The sequence below is a fragment of the Neopsephotus bourkii genome, unplaced genomic scaffold, assembly GCF_033783945.1.
Source record: "Neopsephotus bourkii isolate Nb327-2 ecotype Australia unplaced genomic scaffold, CSIRO-AGI_Nbou_v1 NB_1638, whole genome shotgun sequence".
Lineage (NCBI taxonomy): Eukaryota > Metazoa > Chordata > Aves > Psittaciformes > Psittacidae > Neopsephotus > Neopsephotus bourkii.
Window position 1 is genome coordinate 3,603,103 of NW_026902113.1, and position 18,995 is coordinate 3,622,097.

Genomic DNA, 18,995 nt, shown 5'->3' on the forward strand with positions numbered 1-18,995 from the left:
GCTGAATTTCAGTCCTAAACAAGTCTTTTTGAGGTTCAGATATTTAAGCTCTAGCTTTTAGACATGCTCAGTTTCATAAAACCAAACCAGGAGTACCCAGTTTAATAGCACCCAAATTAACCTGTTTTCTAGTTTATGGTGAATTTCTTCTCAGGTTCTAGCTTTTGGACCCTTATACCCCTCCAGCTATACCTTAAATCAAAAATCTTTTTATCTGAAGAATCTTGATGCTTTATATATTCTGCATATAGTGTACTGCTATTTCTAGCCCATTGTGGAATAGTTATTGCAAGTTGTCTTTCTAGCTAATGTTGTTTTCTGTCTCAGAAATTCCACAGGTAATATTTTTAAGCTCACTAATGATATTTAATATGTATAATAAAAAAAAAAAAAGTTTTGAGAAATAAACCATAGCACAATCCGGTTTTAGGGTTTAGAAGCCATGTCTGTTTACTAGGTCAAAACAAAATTAATCTGGAGTTTCTGTACAGTTTGAAAGCAGCACTAAATTAAATGCTATCTTCTCTATCATGCTGCCAGTGCTGCTAAGAAATACAGCATTAGAAATAAGGTGCCACAGTAACTCTCTTGCACTTTAATTCCTGCAAGGCTTCTAGCATTTGTTTCTCTAGCACCATTAAGAAGCACAAGAAGAATTTTGAGAGGGCAAGAGTATAATTTATAACATGCCACTTGACCCATTCCTCAACTAATAAGATCAATTCTACCCTCTCTGATACCTGAATGTCATGGGGAGTTAATCTTCACTACTTTCAGTCTTTACACAGTTCCCATCAGGCTTACTGCACTATGGGCTCCTTTAACTTAATGTTTCTTCTCAAATTCATATTGCTCATGCTTTCCATGTTATCCTGCTGAATTATTTCTGTGGCCTTTTTAGAGGTGCATCACAAACTCCAGTGGGCCCAATACTGAGTAAATTACCATATTTGTAGTCTACAAATATTCAGATTTTCAAAGCTGATTTTAAATATTGATTATGCTCATTAATGTGACTAGAAATCTGTAATCAGCAGTTTTTATTGGTACCCATTTTTTTTTTTCTCTCCAACAAATGGTTATGGGTGAGATTTTATCTTCATCCTCTAAGGAAAACCTCTACAGATTATAAATATTTGTGGGGAAGGCATAACAAGAGTTTCTAAATTTCACTGTTTTTCCAAATAATATCACACATCAGGAAAGCTGGGGAAACTGAACCCCTGTTTGTATTCACTTTCTGATGTGTCAGTTAGAATGTTTTTCTAGCTTGTGGTGATATCACATTGATGCGTGTAAGTAAATACTCATCACAGACTGAAAACTTTGGCTTAGGTGGAGCATGGTTGTTCTGAATTGCACAGAGGAGTTTGCCCTGTCATTTCAACAAAATATCTTTCTTGCATTCAAGATCTAATGCAAAATAAACAGCATGACTACAATCACAAAATCACAGAACCATTAGGGTTGTAAGGGACCTCTGGAGATCATCCAGTCTAACCCCGCAGGGCCACCTAGAGCAAGTTACACAGGAATGCTTCCAGGCAGGTTTTGAATGTCTCCAGAGAGGGAGACTCTACAACCCTCCTGGTCAGCCTGTCCAAGTGCTCTGCCACCCTCAGTTTACAGAAGTTCTTCCTCCTGTTGAGATGAAACTTCTTGGGTTTTAGTTTATGACTATTGCTCCTCATCTTGTCCCTGAGCACCACTGAAAAGAGCACCACCCTCCTGGCACCCAACTTTGAAATATTTGTTTCTTTGTAGACCTGAATCAATTAACTTTTGACTTCAATTAAAAAAAAAAAAAAAAAAAGAAAAAAGAAAAAAAAGAAAAAAAAAAAAAAGAAAAAAAAAAAGGAGATGGAGGTGAAATGAAATATCTTGCTTCTAAACACTGCCTGGTATGGAGTGACCCAAAAAAAAGTTGAGCAAAACAGTTGTGTTGGATTGGAATAACAGAAATATAAAGATGAAAGTTGCAAGCACTAAACTAAGCTTGTGAGCTGGGGTTTTGGTATAGAAGGATTTCTAGAAACAGCTGTAATGATCTGTGCCACAAATGACATGATATATGACATTGTATGCATGAAAAGAATTAGTACTCTACAAGCATGATAAATCCATCTGCCGTCATCCCAAAGGAAAGAGGTACTCATATAGTTTCCTCTGTATCACTCCATCCATTTCAGTTAAATTCCAAACAGCATTCGGGCATGGTAGGTTTCCCAGCCACTAGTACATTCTCTCGTAATTATTTTATGGGAACTTAGTCTTTCTGTTATTAGTTGGAATGTACTTTGTAACCACCCATTGCTCTAGTCTGTCCTAAAAGTTCAGAATTAATAGGCAGTTTATATTTTCTGCAGGTTTTATGACCTTTTTGTTATATTGTTTCCTGCCATTCAGTCATCACTGGGAAGTGAATGGAGATCATTGTTTGCCCATAGACAGGGAAGAGAACTTTGTGTTTATTTTTAGTTTTACCAGATTTTAGCATGAAGTAATGGATGATGTAATCATTGTAGTCAGTATAGTGGGCAAACACTTCCTTGGAATAGGCAGTGCTAATCTATAGCATTGTAACACCCATTTTTTTCATTGAAGAAAATTATTTATTTGCAATGCAATAGTTTGCTTGTGCTTAAATTTACCTTACTGCTACAAAGCATGCCAATGTCTGTGCATTCTTCATATAAATGCTATACCAACACCACATTTGACATGTATAACTGTATTTAGCATCATATTTCATTTCAAACCTGTATAACTATGGCATGTTAAACCACTGTGTTGGAAAGGGTTGAGGAATCTTTACATAATCAAGTAGTAACAGTAAATCTAGGTGACCTTTATTCAAAGCCCAAGAAGTGATGTGTTTAATTACCAGTTACTCCTCTGCCCAATTGTTCATCTTTCTATCTACGATTCTGTCTACTGGGACCAGCCTTCAACCTTCATCAAAAGCAAGACTTAAACTCACCTTTCTGTATTACCTTGTACGAGCTGCTCTCCTTGTGCATCTTGAGTCCCTACTCCTTGTGGTACCACTTGCTGGTCAGCTGTATGTACAAGAAAATGAACCCAGGATGGCTCACTCATAGCACTTGCCCTTAGCTGGGCTTTTGGATGATTTTGTCAAGGCAGTGCTTGTCCCTCTCTGTTCTTCTTCCCTGACCTGGTTTAAACGCTTGTTTTACAGTCAGGGAAAGTGCCCCATATGTACCTGTCTCTCTCCTGGTATCTTAGGGATGTAGGCTTGGCCAGAATTGTGCATTTAGTAAAAGGAATCCCCTGTCTTGTCTGACGTCTCAACCTTGCTAGGTTTCCAGGCCAAATACACAGTTAGAGACACAATTTTCCAGTGCTAATAAGTAATGCGCAATCATAATGTCAAACTGAAACTAAGATTCCTGAGGCCAGACTAACCCTCTTGCTGCTTTTAGAGGAAAGAAAGCTTATATTCATCATTTGTTCTCTGTGTGTCTCTTCCTTTTCTGAGAAAGCTGGTATAGCATATATCAGATAACTGTTTTAAGTCTTCCTCTCTGTGTACATTAATGCCCTATGAACCCAAGACTAGTTATCCGCTTAGATAAAAACGATAATGCTAGAACATTTTTAAGGTTTTACAGCTCAAGGTGTTGTCTCTTGAGAGTGAAGTGAGGTAACGAGGATGTTCAGGGTTTCATGCAGTTCACCATTTCCCTAAGATCTTCAGACTTTACTAATATATTGAGACAGTAAGGCCTCTGGGTTCCTCTAACAGATGTCTGAGGTCAACAGCAAATCCTAATTCAAAGACCATGGCACAGTTGTATGCAACATTTCCTCTTTTCCTATCCACTGAATTTCTCCCTGAAAGGCACATTTCTTTGATTTCTTGCAGATGTAAACACTCAGAAGATGAAGCATGGTTGTTATTAGTCTTTCAAGACTTCTGTAGACTTTTGAAGAAACAAAACTGCAAAATTCATAACAAGAAATTCAGCTAAAGAGTTTCAAAGAACTACGACTAACAGCCTTCAGTAACTGTGTTGGCATTGAGCAGACTTCCCAGAATTTCCTGCGTGAGCAAATGGAAACCTAGAAGAGGAGAAAAATGAAACGGTCTTGCACAGTGCTTGCATTGAAAGCATTCAGTGATTTTAGAAGGAATTCAGAAACTATAGCTGTAGTGTACGAATAATATTTCTCTTTGCCTGCTGATTATTTTTATCTTGATAGAGTAGGATTTAAACCTTTTCTTGCTGTTTTTTAACTTGGATTTATGGAAAAACTGATATACATGTGTATGAAAAAATATGCATATGTAATATATATTTTATTTATATTTATGCATACATGACTATATTTATATACACAGATATATTGGTAAGATTAATTTGCTCAGAGGATTGTTCCATTTTGGATTAAATGGAAAAGGAGCAACTGCTTGGAACCAAATGTAGTTAAAGGAATTACTCAAAAAACTTTCAGAGACTAGGAAAAAGCTCCACAATTTCAGTCTAATACATGGTATACTATTGTAATGGCAGTTTTCTCAGTTATTCAGTACCATATAAGGTGCTCTGCACTCAAGGATGTTAGCTTTCAAGGACCACTCAGATAATTTGATTTTCCTGGGGCATGCAGTCTCCATGAGTTTCTCCAAGTTAAAGGCCTTAGCACAGCCTTTTAAATTGCCAGCATATACCTGCAGGCCACTTTTTTCCTAATTTATGCTGCACCTGCATAATCATATAGTTTACACAAGTTTTTTTAGAGAGCAAATAGCAACACTGCATGTCAGCCTTCGCTCTGATAAGCTAAACAAATGTCAGGTTGCTGCTTTCGTCAAAGCAGTTGTAGAAGTGTCTACCTGTATGCCCCTGAAGGCCGGTGTCACTGGATGTCAGTCACTGTAGAGTGTCACAATGCAAGTGGAAAAGGCAGGAGGTATCAATGGGTGCAACAGTTAACTTAGAAGATGCCTCACGTAGTTTATAGGTTAGTTATCACTTTGCCAACTCCTGATTATTCAGTAGGGTCCTACATAACTAAACATTGAATTTTGGATTCTAAAAGCAAATTGTTATCTTCAAAAACATGCCAGCAACAAGTAAACTCCCTCAGCACATATACAAATCACTCCAAACATGGTTGTGGCTTGTGGTTTGGTTTTTTTTTTAATGTAGACATTTGCTCTGCTCCATGCAAGGGGTACTCTTTTGTCTGTGTTATTTAATAAGAACTGCTATGAAGGGCAAAGAACAGCAGTTTAGTATTTGATAAAACTTGCACGGCTTGTTAAAATGCTTGTCAGACAAAAGAACTTACATACTCAGAAAAAATAAAAAGTACTTGTTGCTGGCCAGAGCTCAGTTCCATCAGCTAGTGATATTAAAATGAAAGGACTAGTTTTCATTTGTTCCTTGAATTCGCTTTATATAGAAGGACTTTTTAAGGGATACTTGTCTTTTGATTATCAAAATTGCTGACTTGGTCTACATTGTTCAATCCTACAGATTTCAGGTATGCAGTACCTGCATTTCTCAGTGAAACTAATTTGCTTTTCTTGTCAGGGTCTTACTTTGGACCCAAGAGTCCTCATTTTAATTGGAAAAAAAAAGTCTTCTTCATGGAAGCTTACATGGTTTATCTTCATTTAATAATCAGTTATGCAATAGGTGTTCAGACACAGTTTAACTGGGAAAATTGTAGCATTTTCCCTAAGTGGAAGTATTTGAATACTAAAACTGCAGTTTCCTATAAAGCAATTGTTTCCTTGAGGGTATACAAATCCTTGCCTGACCTTTTGAAATAAATTAGTAACAGAATCCAAGGGTTGGTATTTTGATGCAAAGGTTGCAATGAATGCCATCTGTCAGGTATCAGAACAGTTTAATGAAGGCCTCTTTCACATCAGGTGCTCTCTGAGTTTAGGAGGATGCTCTGGGGGCTGTGCTGCAGCAGAGCCTTTATAATGCAGTAAAGCTGGACAATTTGCCTTCCTGTGACTTAATGAGAAAATCTATCTTGAAGCTGCAGAATACTGCAGCCTCCAATTTTGTCACAATTATGAAAGATCTCCCTGTGATGGCTTGCTGCTGAGTCTGGTGGCCTGATGGAGGCAAGGCTGCCACAGCTCTGCAGATCTGTGTTCAGCCATCAGCGGGAACAAACGAGTGTTCCCATAGACACACCGTCTTGCGTGCATGCACATGGGTCTCAGTTGATCCCAAGGCCCCACAGTCTCTCAGACAGTTGACCTTGACCCTCTGGTCTGTCCAGCAGCCAACTTGGTCTCTCCAGTCACTGGCACCATGGACACATAGGCCTCCAGACTCTTGTCACGCCCCAGGGACTATCACTAGATACTACCACCACCAGGACAGAGCCTCTTGCCTGGCAAAATGGCTAGAAACAGGGTTTAGTGAGACGCTAGGACAGACTGCTGGTCACACACAGGGCACAGCCAGGCAAGTGCACGTACCAGCCCCTGCTTGCATATGACTCTCCCTTTTTGTCCCCTTATCCTGATGTTTTCCCACTTGCTCCTCCCCAAACCACTTTGATCTTTCCTTTCTTCATCCTTCCCAGAACAACCTATAAGAAATCCTGTACAATACTGAAATACACTTCCCTTGCCATCCCATGGTGGTCCCCATGCACCTGGCTCTGACCACCCCTCAGTCTGTCAGGTGATGGGGACCCTCTTGTAAGAGAGCCAAAAGGATGCTGAGTTATGCCAACAAGGGCAACACCAGCAGAGACAAAAATGCCATCATCCTACTCTACTCAGTGCTAGACAGGCCACACCTGGAATATTGTGTTCAGTTTTGGTTCCCGCTGTACAAAAAAGATACGGAGAAGCTGGAAAGGATCCACGAAGATGATCAAAGTGATAGAAAACTGTATAAGGAAAGGCTGAGAGATCTGGGTTTACTCACCCCAGAGAAAAGAAGGACATTATCACCATGTTCCAGTATTTGAGGGGTGGCTACAAAGAAGAGGGAGCCTCCCTTTTTACCAGGAGTCACATGGAAAAGATAAGTGGTGATGGGTACAAGTGACTCCTGTGGAGATTAAAACTGGATACAAGAGGAAATTTATTCACAATGAGAACGATCAACCACTGGAATAATCTCCCTGTGGAAGTGGTGGATTCCCCAGCACTGGACAGTTTTCAGATTTGGCTGGATAGGATGCTGGGACATCTAGTCTAGGTCATGACTTGCCAAGAGAGGTTCGGCCAGATAATCCTTGAGGTTTCTTCCAACGTGGTATTCTATAATTATATGATTCTCCTGTAGCTCATGATGATAGGTGTTCCCCTGTCCACATACTGAGGCTCCCCAGGGCAGCCTGGGGCTGAGGGGGTTGTGAGCTGCATTGGTCTGATGAGGTGACATGGGCTCTTTCCTGTGCTGGTGTGCCCCTTTCCTTCTAGTCTGTAGGGACAAGCCTTCAGTCATGTAAGCTAACAAGTTATGTCTTTGTTATTTATGAACCAGACATTTACTACACTATTAGTGAGGGGAAGACTCCTCCTGCAGGTATGGTTGGCCCATCTACCCACACCACCTAAGATACATGGCTCTGTCTCGTCCTTGAATTATCATACTGCTGATACTGTTGGGTAAGTATGGGGCCAGAAGCTCAAAGTCCTGCCTACCCTGGCAGGGAGAAGGGTCTGATCACCAACAACTGGACAGTCTTCCCTGAGTCAGAGCCCTCAGCAGAGGTCCAAGACTTTTGTCAGACTTTTCTCTGTCTCTTGTTTCCACCCGGTTTCTCAAAACAAACTAATGTCTCCCTTGCTCTACATGAAGCCTAATAATATAGTGGAGTCTCCATCCTTCAGAAACTCAAAACCCAATTGGACAATACTGAGCAACCTGTTGTAGGTGACCCTGTTTTGGGCAAAGGGTTGGAAAAGACAACCTCAAGAAGTCCCTTCCTATCTCAAACAGTATGTGATTCTTCAGTGCATAATAGCTTTTCATTTCTGGGGAGGGAATCCTCTTTCTTCATGTTCTAGGTACAAGTAGAAATACCATATTACCAAAGCATATTTATTTGTTTATTCTTTGTTTGGTAAAAGGCAAAGAAATTATGACAGTGGATAGAAAGATTTCATACGTTTGTGTTGATATGACCACCCTCATCAAGGAGAAGGTTAACTGATTTCAAACTGAACTGAGAGAGCTCATCTCGGTGTACCCAGTACTTGAGATGATATCCTCCAATCTAAAACACAGAACAAAAAGGTTATGTTGTCTACTCTTATTACTTATCTAATAAAAGACAATGAATAAAGGCAAGGGTTTTTTTCTTATGTCATCACCCTTTGTATAAAAATATTTGAAAAGTATCCAGTTCTTTTTTCCCCTTTCTCTTTGTATTGGTTCTGAAACTGAAATTCTTTCAACTGAAGCAGAAATCCTTTGTCAGTTTGAAACTGGAGTATCTAACACAGTAACTGGTATTACATAACTAGTTCCATTTTTATTAAAGCATGTCTGTGCCACAGCAACTTTCTATAAGCAGTACATTAAAGAGGTTTTGAAACTCAGTTTCAAAAATCAGGTTTTATAAATTTAGTTTTGAAATACCTTTTCCACTAACTATAAAGGAATTTCAGACTAAGTCAAGTCAAATTAATTTCAGAGATAGTCTAAAATCTAGAATACTTCTTTTCTACTGTTCGTGGCAGAAAATTTGTGGGTTTGGAAATCCCATTTCTCGAAGAAGTCTGTGAAAATAAATGCAAAATAAAATCTGCATTTTAAATGCTTATGACAGATTTTCAAGGCCGGTCACTGAATAAGCAAACACTTTATGAATGTTCTGTATTTCAGCATATTTGACCAAGACTATCAATAAACAAAATTAAATTTAAAGTTCCTAGAATGAGAGACCAGAATGCTAATTTCTGTATTTTCATTAGGTACTGCACTGGAGTCCCTGGGAGAATAAGTACAAATTGGACATCTGCTGAATTTGTGTTACAGCAGCGTGACTGGGCAATGCTCTCCAGAAAAGAGCAAGAGAAAAGGGAAATCTTATATGAATTTGCAGAAAAGTATTTTTATAGCTGTCATTCTTAAAATCAGCTAAAAGATTCCATGTTCTTCAAAAATGGGAAGAATAATTTTTTTAATATACTTATTTTTAAAAAGAAAAGGTAATGATGAGTTCCTGAATGACCTCAGGAACCATATATTTTTTCAGCTAAAGAGACATAAAGCTACTTTTTATGTTGCAGATTTCTAAAAGCTTTCACAAGGACAAGCTAATAATGTTAGCTAGCCATTAGTTATGCAGGTACATAGCAGTGCTGGATGGGAGGAGCTTTATACCATCCTTGGACACTTGCTTGAACATTTTCTGAGCTGCTCTCTACACAGTGCATTTCTGAAGGGGGAAAAAAGAATGTATTCTTTGCCTATTTAATTCATCCGTGTGCATTGTACAGAACAGAACTTCTTTTGTTAGTAAATGGCTCTTCAGACTACCTTCCCCCCCCCAAAAAAAAACCCAAAATCAAGATATATGAATACTTTCCCTGAGCAACAATGACAAAGCAAAACATAAATATGCTTATCTGAATGGCTGACTGTTCCATGTCAGTGACGTTACTGTACAGAACAATGTGCACATGCATGAGGACAGCCTGCAAAGCTGAGTCCCTGGACTGTATGCTATCTGTATTTCCTGTATCAGACTGGCATCTAGTTAATGAAGAATCAATTCAACAAAAGTTTCATGTTCTTATTCAGTTCAAGACCCAGTGAAAGCCTAAGGCAGCTTTAGTTTAACACAAGAGACTTAAACTGGAAGTTATCAAAGCTATGAAAGATATGCTCCAGATGCAACACAACAAAATTTGTATCTGCCAAAGCTGGGGGAAGTGCCTGAACTCACAAGGATCGATTGAATTTCCTTACCTTGAGAGGGTTTGGATTCCTCCAGCTGTCCTGCACACAAAAATTGGATGCTTAACTCTGCCTTGGTTAAGGTGAGTTTCAGACCTTCAGCCAGTAAGAAGCTGCTTCAGTAGGGCAAGCAAGGACACCTCTGCTGGAGCCAAGCCCATGGGGGCTGAGATCAGCACTAGGTCTGGGGAAGCACCCTGATCTGGCCATGTGAAATGCCGTGCTGCTGTCATGCTTTTTTGCAAGGAAGCTGTCTGCTCTTCTACCTCAGGGTTTAAACTGGATTACCCCAAAATTTCGAGTCAGTACTTCTCTCTTGCTCCTGGGAATGACTGCTGAAATTCACAAAGAGATCTAGCATGGAAGGTGTCATGTTGTGAAAATGTCTTCCAGTAAATTGCAGGTTTTAGTTCATCTGAATTCTGAATAATCACTCAGAGTATCTTCTTTCAAAAGCAGTATTTATTTTTTCATCAAGGTAAGACACATTACATACTGCATAAAGTAAAAAATACTGCTAGGAAAGCTGCATTTAACTGAGATAACAAAAAATGCATATAGATTGCACTTGAGAAAGTAGGCTCTATCCCAGAAGAATACAGTAAAGAAGAAGCTAGTGAGTGGTTTGAAATTAGGAATCTTTCTGAACATCCACTGAAAACATATTTATTTTGGGGGGAACAGGTTCCAATTGCACCAATAAAATGAAATAGGTTAGTTTCTTTAGTAACTTTACTTTTTAAGTTAAAATAGTATGCAAAAAATGTAACAATTACATAGACAAAAAAGAGAACAAAGTTTTGGAAAAAAAAAATCTCTGCGATTTCTGCTAATAAATAAAAAGGAAACAATTTGCTGATATTTGGTTTCACCAGGGTCAGTGCAGTTCAGGGCTTGGATCTGAAGGAGTTTTAGTTCGTTCACATGTGTGTTATCATCCCCCACTGCAGCATAAATCCCATCCTCGACTCTCCTGCACATGCAGTCTGTATGGCAGGCAGCAGCATGAAGCAGTGAATGGTTCCCTTCATTATGAAGTGTCCCAGTAAAATTTTGTGACAAATTTAGTTTGTATTTAAGAAAAATGAACCCAATATTAAGCAAGAGGATAAACCCTATTATATCAATCTCTTTACAGATGCTTTTTTTGCTGGACCCTGACATCTACTGCTGCCTGTATCCAATGCAGTTAGCTAAACTATTAGCTATTCGGTCTTTAAAATGAGTATTCATACCATCTACCTTCGTGTATCTCACTTAGATTCCCAAAACAGTGTTCTGATCTTGCTACATAGTCAAAAGAGAGAAGGAAAACTTGCCACACTAGGTGTGGGCTAAGGCACACTTTGGAAGAGCCTCTTTCTCCCAGTTTCCTGCAGCAGTAACTTGGGCTTACAGAAAAGGCTGGATCCCCCAAATTAGGAGGTGCAAATACCCATCTCAACACATGGCTATTGGGGTGAAGAATGGGCAAGCAGGCAGAGGCTCATGGGAGATGCCAGGCACAGCTGATGCCTGGTGCATGTTCTTCCCCCTGGCAGGTGAGAATTAAAGGACCACTCAAAGCACAAAACCATATGAAACTGATGTTTCCCACAGCCATTGCTAACTACAAGGGCAGAGCGCTTAGGCACAATTTGGGCGTAATTCAGTCAAGAATATACCTTGGAGTGCACTGTCTCAAAACCAATCAGTACTGCCAAGGTTTCACATGCAAATTTTTTCCAAAATTATCTAAAAATTATGGAAGGGCTGGGTCAATTTGGTTATTAACCTAGTGAGAGAAAAAGAATGAAGTCTCTCTTAAACAGTCCTGAACTATGAAATGAAGCTGGCAATATTTGGTTACAGTGCTGTTCTTGTAATGTGAATTGCTTTGGAAAATGATGAATCACTTTCCCAAGTCAGCATTCAGGAGCATCTTTAAATAGACATCTGGGAGCCAGAGGGGAAAAATGAATATAAATAATAAAACCCACACACTTTTTGAATCTCAAAGGTTAAAGCACAGGAAAGAAAGAAACACAACATTTCTAAGGGATGTTTCAGTAAAGTTTTGCGAATATTATTAAAGAGCACTTATACTTGAGCTGATAAAGAGGGAAAGGCAGAATATTAGGGCACTTTTGTAAAAAAAAATCGTAGATTGCTAGCACTGGCTTGAAGGCTTTCAATTCTATATTATAGCACATGCCAGTTTCCACTAATTATAACACACTATTGTCAACCTACTTCACTCTTTCAGAGACAGAAACACAAGAGGCAACAGAAACAAAATGAATTGATGCAGTCTATGTCTGCTATTAAATACAAGACCTCAGCCATTAAATATGCTGCCCCTGCTACATTCATGATCAAAACTCCAATTCTTCGCCAGGCTTAAATCTGTCTGTATTTTACACTTTTGGAGCAGCATGTAAAAAATTTTAAAGCTAGTTTAGAAGGATATTTTTTTCCCTTTTTCAGCTAGAGCACTTTCATAATATTTTAAAAGGCATAGGAAACTATGCTGTAGCTTTTAAAGTGCTTATTTTATTATGAGGTGGTGTTTAATAATATTCTTGTAGAAGTTATTAAATGATGTACATTTTCCATGACAGACAGACATTGCTTAATGAGTTAATATGCCTCAGCAAAATGCAATCAAAAAAGAAATTCACTGTCAACAGTTTAACCATGGCAATACAGAGCTGAAATAAGACAACTAACCTCAGATAACTAAGATTAATGCATATATGACAAAGTTATAATAATCCATATTTAAAACAAACAAACAAACGAACCCCAAACCAAATAATGATAATTAAATCTCAAGAACAGTTTTGTTTCCCAGTAGTACAACTGCAAAACAAATCAATATTTTCAACAAACAAGTGCCCTATCTTCATTGCCTGTGTGGGGAAACACGACACTCCTTGAACTGCAGCGAGGAGTATGCAAGGGGAGGGTCATCTCTCCCTTTTTATGCAGAAGGGGCTTCTCCTGGGCAACTGTGGGCAGCTCTGGGCAACAGGCAGGAGTCCAGTCCAGGTAGGTAGAGACAAGAATCAGCTCCAGTCCACAGGGATTTACCTGGGGACTTGGTGGGAGCCCCATCTTGCAGAAGTGCCTTGGTGATGGCTCCCATGGAGTCACTATGGCAAAAGTACCAGCCTCCACACACCCCTACCAGCACCAGTGTCCTGGCTTATGCAAAGCATCTACTAATTTCAACACATGATTTGCTCAAGTACAAAAAGTAAGATTTGATTTTATTGGTGTGTTATTTTATGTAGTGATGGACTTTCCATGCTACATCTCACTCTGTTGGGCCAGAATGCTGGGAAGTTCCCTCTCAGGGTGGAAGAATATATTTTACACTCATACAGGCCCAAATTCTGTCTTCATTTATACCCACAAAACCCTACTGACCACCAGGAGAGCTAGGCAGGTAGAAATGGCAGCAGAATTTAAGAGTAGGAACTGGTGAGTGAGAAACAGAAATGCAACACTATTTCATTGCCAGCTACCACAAATACCTAACTGGTGTTTAATTTCAGTGGGCATTGCATGCCTAAGGACTGTAAATGAGCTTTGAAAATCTCAACCTTCAGAATCTAGCTACAGATAACCATAATCCTATTGTCTTGGATGCTGATACATAAAAATCTATGATATACCTGTTTGGCTGCCATGGTACTAATCAGCAAAGCTATGCTGAAACATAGCGATCATTTTTGCTAATTGCAAAAGGCAGGCTAGTAGCAAAGTTCAAATGATTAGTGAGTAAAGGTCCTCAGAGCAATCCTGCTTAAAAGTAAACATCTGGTAAGCTGCAAGTAGTGTGTTTTGTTTTCTTTTTTTCTTTTCTTTCTTTCTTTTTTTATCGGGGTGGTCTTGAACTGCAGATACAATCACAACGCTCATGGTGATCCAGCTGTATATCTACTAAGGCCATGTTGTTCCTGGTTCTGCCTTTTCTTCTGGGATGGCCCGCCTCAGGGACGAATTTCAGCACCTGAGAGGATCAACAGAAATGCACTGATTAGAAAACACTGTTAGATTTGAGGATGAGAGTGTTGGGGCCCTCGGGGCACCAACAGCCCTTAATAACCCTAACCAGCATTAATTTGGGCACATTTTTTGTTTTACTTCCAGCTTTTTCTTTCTTCTCTGTGATACCCTGCTGCACTGTTTGTCCTGGAGCTTTGACAGATTGGATTATTTCCTACATCAGGTATCTTCAGATCATGCAGTTCCTTAACCATGTCCAGAGTTGCTCCTTTGCATGCAAATTATTAAGCATGTTTCCTTTGGCTCGTATTTGTAGTCTCATACATATTTGAATTGCTATGCTCCCTCTCTCACTTGTATAATGTTTCTGTGCTGAAGAACAAGGAACACTTTTAAATGCAATTTGAAATTTCTGAAGCACATATCATTAGAATTGGACCAAAACTGAAATGACTGTGTGAGGCAGAAGGAGATGAATGGAGCTTGTTCAAAATATGTGCCCGATCTTATCATGTTTCTCTGAAATCTGACTTTTCTTGGCTTATCCTAAAAATCTCTGACTCAATTTAAATGATTTATTAAGAATTTACTGTGAATAATCTGAAAAAAAAAAAAAAAGACAAAGCCTCAACTAATCAAAAACTTGTTTCCTAGGGAAGTATACATCATATAACACGTTTCTATTGCAACGAAAAGTATCTGATTTGGGTATATGGAAGAAAATACTAAAAGTGGTTAAACACTAGAGCAGATTTCCCTAAGAGAATGCAGAAACCTTGAGGACAGTCAAAATTAACAAGACAAGGTCCCAGCAACTTCCTCTAACTTCAAATTTCTCCCTCCTTTGAAAGGGAGATTGAGCTAAATGAACCTGAGGGCTACATTCCAACCCATATCACTTTATGAATCTGATTCCCTGAAAATGATTCTATGATTCTAAAATGGCTTTTTGGTTATATGGAAAACAGAAACATCCTATCTAATCTTCTGTGACAGTGTAAATATGAAACTACACACAGTTGGCTGAAACAACACGGACTGGAAATAGCTGAGGAAGTTGGCAGTTTGCAGGGTGTGTTTTGCAAGCCCACTGTTGGAGATTGACTTGCTGTGAAAGAGTGAATACCCCCAGTAGCATGGTGGCTCAGATTGAGGGGGGAAATTTGCTATTTCATTAGTTTGCTGTTGATGGGCCTACAGTAATATAACAAAAGAGATATTAATTTCCAATTTCTGCCCTGAGGCTCAAATAATAGTTTGGATTAGGTAAAATAAATGAGTTAAGACTAAGAACACTAACTCTCACACAGCATTTTTCTTCCCAAAATCTCACAACACATTGCACAGAATGATACGCATCATTGTCAAACGTGTATAGAAGGGGAATCTGAAACTGATTTGCTCAAGGCAACACACCAGTAGAAAAACTACCAGTGACGTTATATAGTCCTTTCCCTTCTGAAACTACTTATTTACTGATGGGGAGCAGAACAAGATGATTTCAAGCATTGACTGACTCAATATAATATATGCAAGAAATCCTGATGCACACCAGGACAATTCACTGTACCATGTCATCAAAAAAAAAAAAACCCTGAGGAACTGAACCCAATCAGATTGCTGCAATTATTACAGAGCTGGAAATAGACTGGATCTTCAAAGATACTTTTATAAATAAAATATACTTTTAAAATCAAGTACAGCTGCTGCTGCTGAGCCCATGATAAAATTCTTTATTTAAAGAAGTCCTTCATCAAAACTGGCAAATTCAGATGATTGTCACTTTGGGTAGGTAGGTCTGCTTTTTTTTTAAACTGAGAGCAAATGAAAGTATGCAATGGGATGAGAGCAAAGATGTGGGCTGTATTTAAGCTAACAGACCTCCTGACAGCTTGAGGATTTTCCCTGTGTTTTATGTTTAGAAACATGAGCACAGTATATGGGCTTTGCTAATAACAGTAGAAAAATGAATTTGCAGGCACTTCCCCAGACAAGATGGAAAAACAGTTTTGAACACAGCTGAAATTATAGAATCGTAAGATCACTGAGATTGGGAAAGACCTTTAAGATCAACAAGGCCAACTGTTAACTTAGCAGTGCCAATCCACCACTAAACCATGTCCCTAAGTACCACATTTAAATGTCTTTTAAACACACACAGGTGATTCCACCACTTCTCTGGGCAGCCTGTTCAAGTGCCTGACAACCCTTTCAGGAAAGAAATTTTACCTAATATCCTGCCTAAACCTTCCCTGGTGCAAATTTCTTCTAGTCGTATTGCTTGTTACTTGGCAGAAGAGTCCAACACCCGCCTTGCTACAACCTCCTTTCAGGTAATTGTAGACAGTGATAAGGTCTCCCCTGAGTTTCTCTTCTCCAGACTAAACAACCTCAGTTCCCTCAGCTGTTCTTCATCAGACTTGTGCTCCAGACCCTTCCTCAGCTTCCTTGCCTTTCTCTGGACCTGCTCCAGCACCTCCATGTCTTTCTTGTAGTGAGGGGCCCAGAACTAAACACAAGATTTGAGGTGCAGCCTCACCAGTGCTAAGTACAGGGGGATGATTACTTTCTTGGTCCTGCTGGCCACAGAAATATCAGAAATAGTTCTGATACAGGTCAGAATGCTGTTGGCCTTCTTGGCTGCCTGGGCACAAGCTGGTTTATGTTAATTTGGCTGTCAACCAACACCCCCAGGGTCCTTTTCCTCTGGGATCTTCTCAGCCACTCTGCTTCAATTCTGTAGTGTTGCATGGGGTTGATGTGACTCAAATGCAGGACCCAGCACTGAGCTTTGTTGAACCTTATGCATTTGGTCACATCCCATTGATCCAGCCTGTCCAGATCCCTCTGTAGAGCTTTAATAGATGATCACAGAACTGGTGTTCGAAGCTCTCCATCTAGCTTCCATCTAATAGTTTTAGTTCCAGTTAAATACAAGGGAATTGAAAAGAATCAGGAAGTAAGGCCATTTCTTATGACTAGAGTACCTGAAAGAAAACTCTTTATTCTGAAAATAGCTTCTGTTTATTCATCACATGGTCAGGTCCTTGGAAGGTGAGGAACTACTGAATTAATGAAAACAGTTCAAAGAAATTTTGTTCAGAAATTTTATTGCTCTATTTTTGATGGGATCAGTAGCAGATAGAAAATATGGATGTGAAGAATATCTGGAATGCTCAGAAAGTTTCTTTTATGTGGGCAAAAAAAGAGTAACCTTGCAGTTTTCAAATTAAAAAGGAGCAACATCTGTCACTATCAACCAGAATGTGGTGCCTTGGTTGTTCAAATCCTTTCCTCACAAAGAGTGCACAACTACAGCTATATCCCCCCCATCAAACACTGAATTAACTATGGTCATAAAAATATTAAAGCAATTAAAAAAGAAAAAGAATACTTAGCTTTTGAGCTGGAATTCTATTGCAAAATAGATACAGGTAGTGCAAAAAAATGTATCAGGGCCTTGTAGCATTTACTGTGCAAAGAGGTCCATAGAAGTGCACCAATATGCTGGATGACATTTTACTCTGTAGATGTGCCTGAGCATCTAAGAGGTTTTGCGGTGAAGTGACTGTGACTACTGCATGATTTTCCTTGGGGGTGGCGGTGAAGAAAACATAAATAAATGCTTACATGTGTTTCCCTGCCAAGAATCTTGCACATTGGTCGTGCATTGAATGTGCATGCCAGCTTCTGAAACACTCTTTAAATGAAAGAGAAAAGCCATCACAAAAACCAGCATCTAGAAACTGAAGTCAGAAAAACTCAACATGGAGTTAGGGCACACTTGTTTAAGTCAGGCTCGCTCATTGCTTGGACAGCCCTGCAAGGAACCATGGCTGCCTTTCCAGAAGGTATACAGCACAAGTCTGGGTCTTGCTTTGGGGCAGAAAGGTGCTCTTCAGGTGCCTCTGGAACACAGGCAGCCCCTCTAATCTCAGCAAATCGGTAAGAGCACTTCATGATCAGGGGTCTGGAGAGCAGAGTAGCAATGACTGCAAGGGAAAGGACTCACATGGAGATAATCTGTTCACCCTGAACCATACCTCGTATTTCTCCAGTAGAAGCAGCAATAAAGAGGTGACTCCAGAGAACAATTCACCTCAAACACCCATCTCTGGTAGTGCTAGCTCTGATAATTAGGAAAGCAGCCTAAAGGCTGGACTTGAAGCTTTAGATTGGTAGAGTCAGATGAGGTGAACCACTCAGTCGAGCACTCATTGATGTCCCTTGCCATGTGTCCTTTAGCTTTGAACTCAGAAAATATTTAGCCATGACAGTCCACGATTGATGATTTCTGCTTTAATAAGAAGCAAGAAGTAATAGGAAACCCAGTAACACTTTCAAAAATCATAATAAAAAAGGGGTATCCAGTTGCTCATATCCATTTCTTCCATATTATAATTTACTTTATTTATTAGGAGCAATAGTAACATTCTTTGTTAAATTCTTGACCAGCAGTTTAAAGACCAATAGAAATCTCAAATCTCATTTAAAAATTAGCTTTTTTTAAAAAATAATTATTAACTTAAGAAGACAATAGATAGTCAATAACATGACTATGGCTTAGCAAATTTCTGGTTAGCTTAATATTCTAGTGACAGAGGATGGAGAGCAACTCTGGATGCTATTTTAGATAGTGAAACTTGTACTTTGCAGAACTTATTTTAAAATCCTGCTATGCAGCATTATCTAATCTCCTTCTGCTCATCTAAAAATACCATCATTCTAGCATGCAAACCAAATTATATTTGTCTGAGATTCATGAAAGAGGAAGCATCAAAAGTGCAAAACATTCAACACAGATCCAAATTCTGATAGAGATGAAAAACCTTACTCTGCAGTTTTTGAAAGTTATTTAATCCAAAGGTCACACACAGTTTAGCTGTGCTCTGAGCATAAGAAACTAAGCATTCTGGGAATGTGGTTCATAATTTAGCGTAAGGACCTTTATTCCAGTAGTAACATAGCCTAAAATAATGACACAGATCCTAAACTGTATTCTTTCTTACCAGTTATAGGATATCAGGACAAAGAAAAGTTTGCTGATCAGTGGTAGAATTCAAACTAAAGGATTATTAAATGTAA

The 18,995-nt window shown here is 39.1% G+C and overlaps 1 protein-coding gene across 3 annotated transcripts in view; it reads right to left on the reverse strand.

Moving 5' to 3' along the window:
* Window positions 1-10,361: 10,361 nt before the first annotated feature.
* The window catches only part of PDGFD (platelet derived growth factor D), a 139,639-nt gene continuing 131,005 nt past the window's right edge, over window positions 10,362-18,995 (reverse strand). For all 3 annotated transcript variants that reach the window (XM_061374644.1, XM_061374645.1, XM_061374643.1), the window contains one exon: window positions 10,362-13,914. In XM_061374644.1, the coding sequence (XP_061230628.1) occupies window positions 13,780-13,914 (135 nt within the window). In that variant the 3' untranslated portion in view covers window positions 10,362-13,779. The remainder of the gene's footprint in view (window positions 13,915-18,995) is intronic.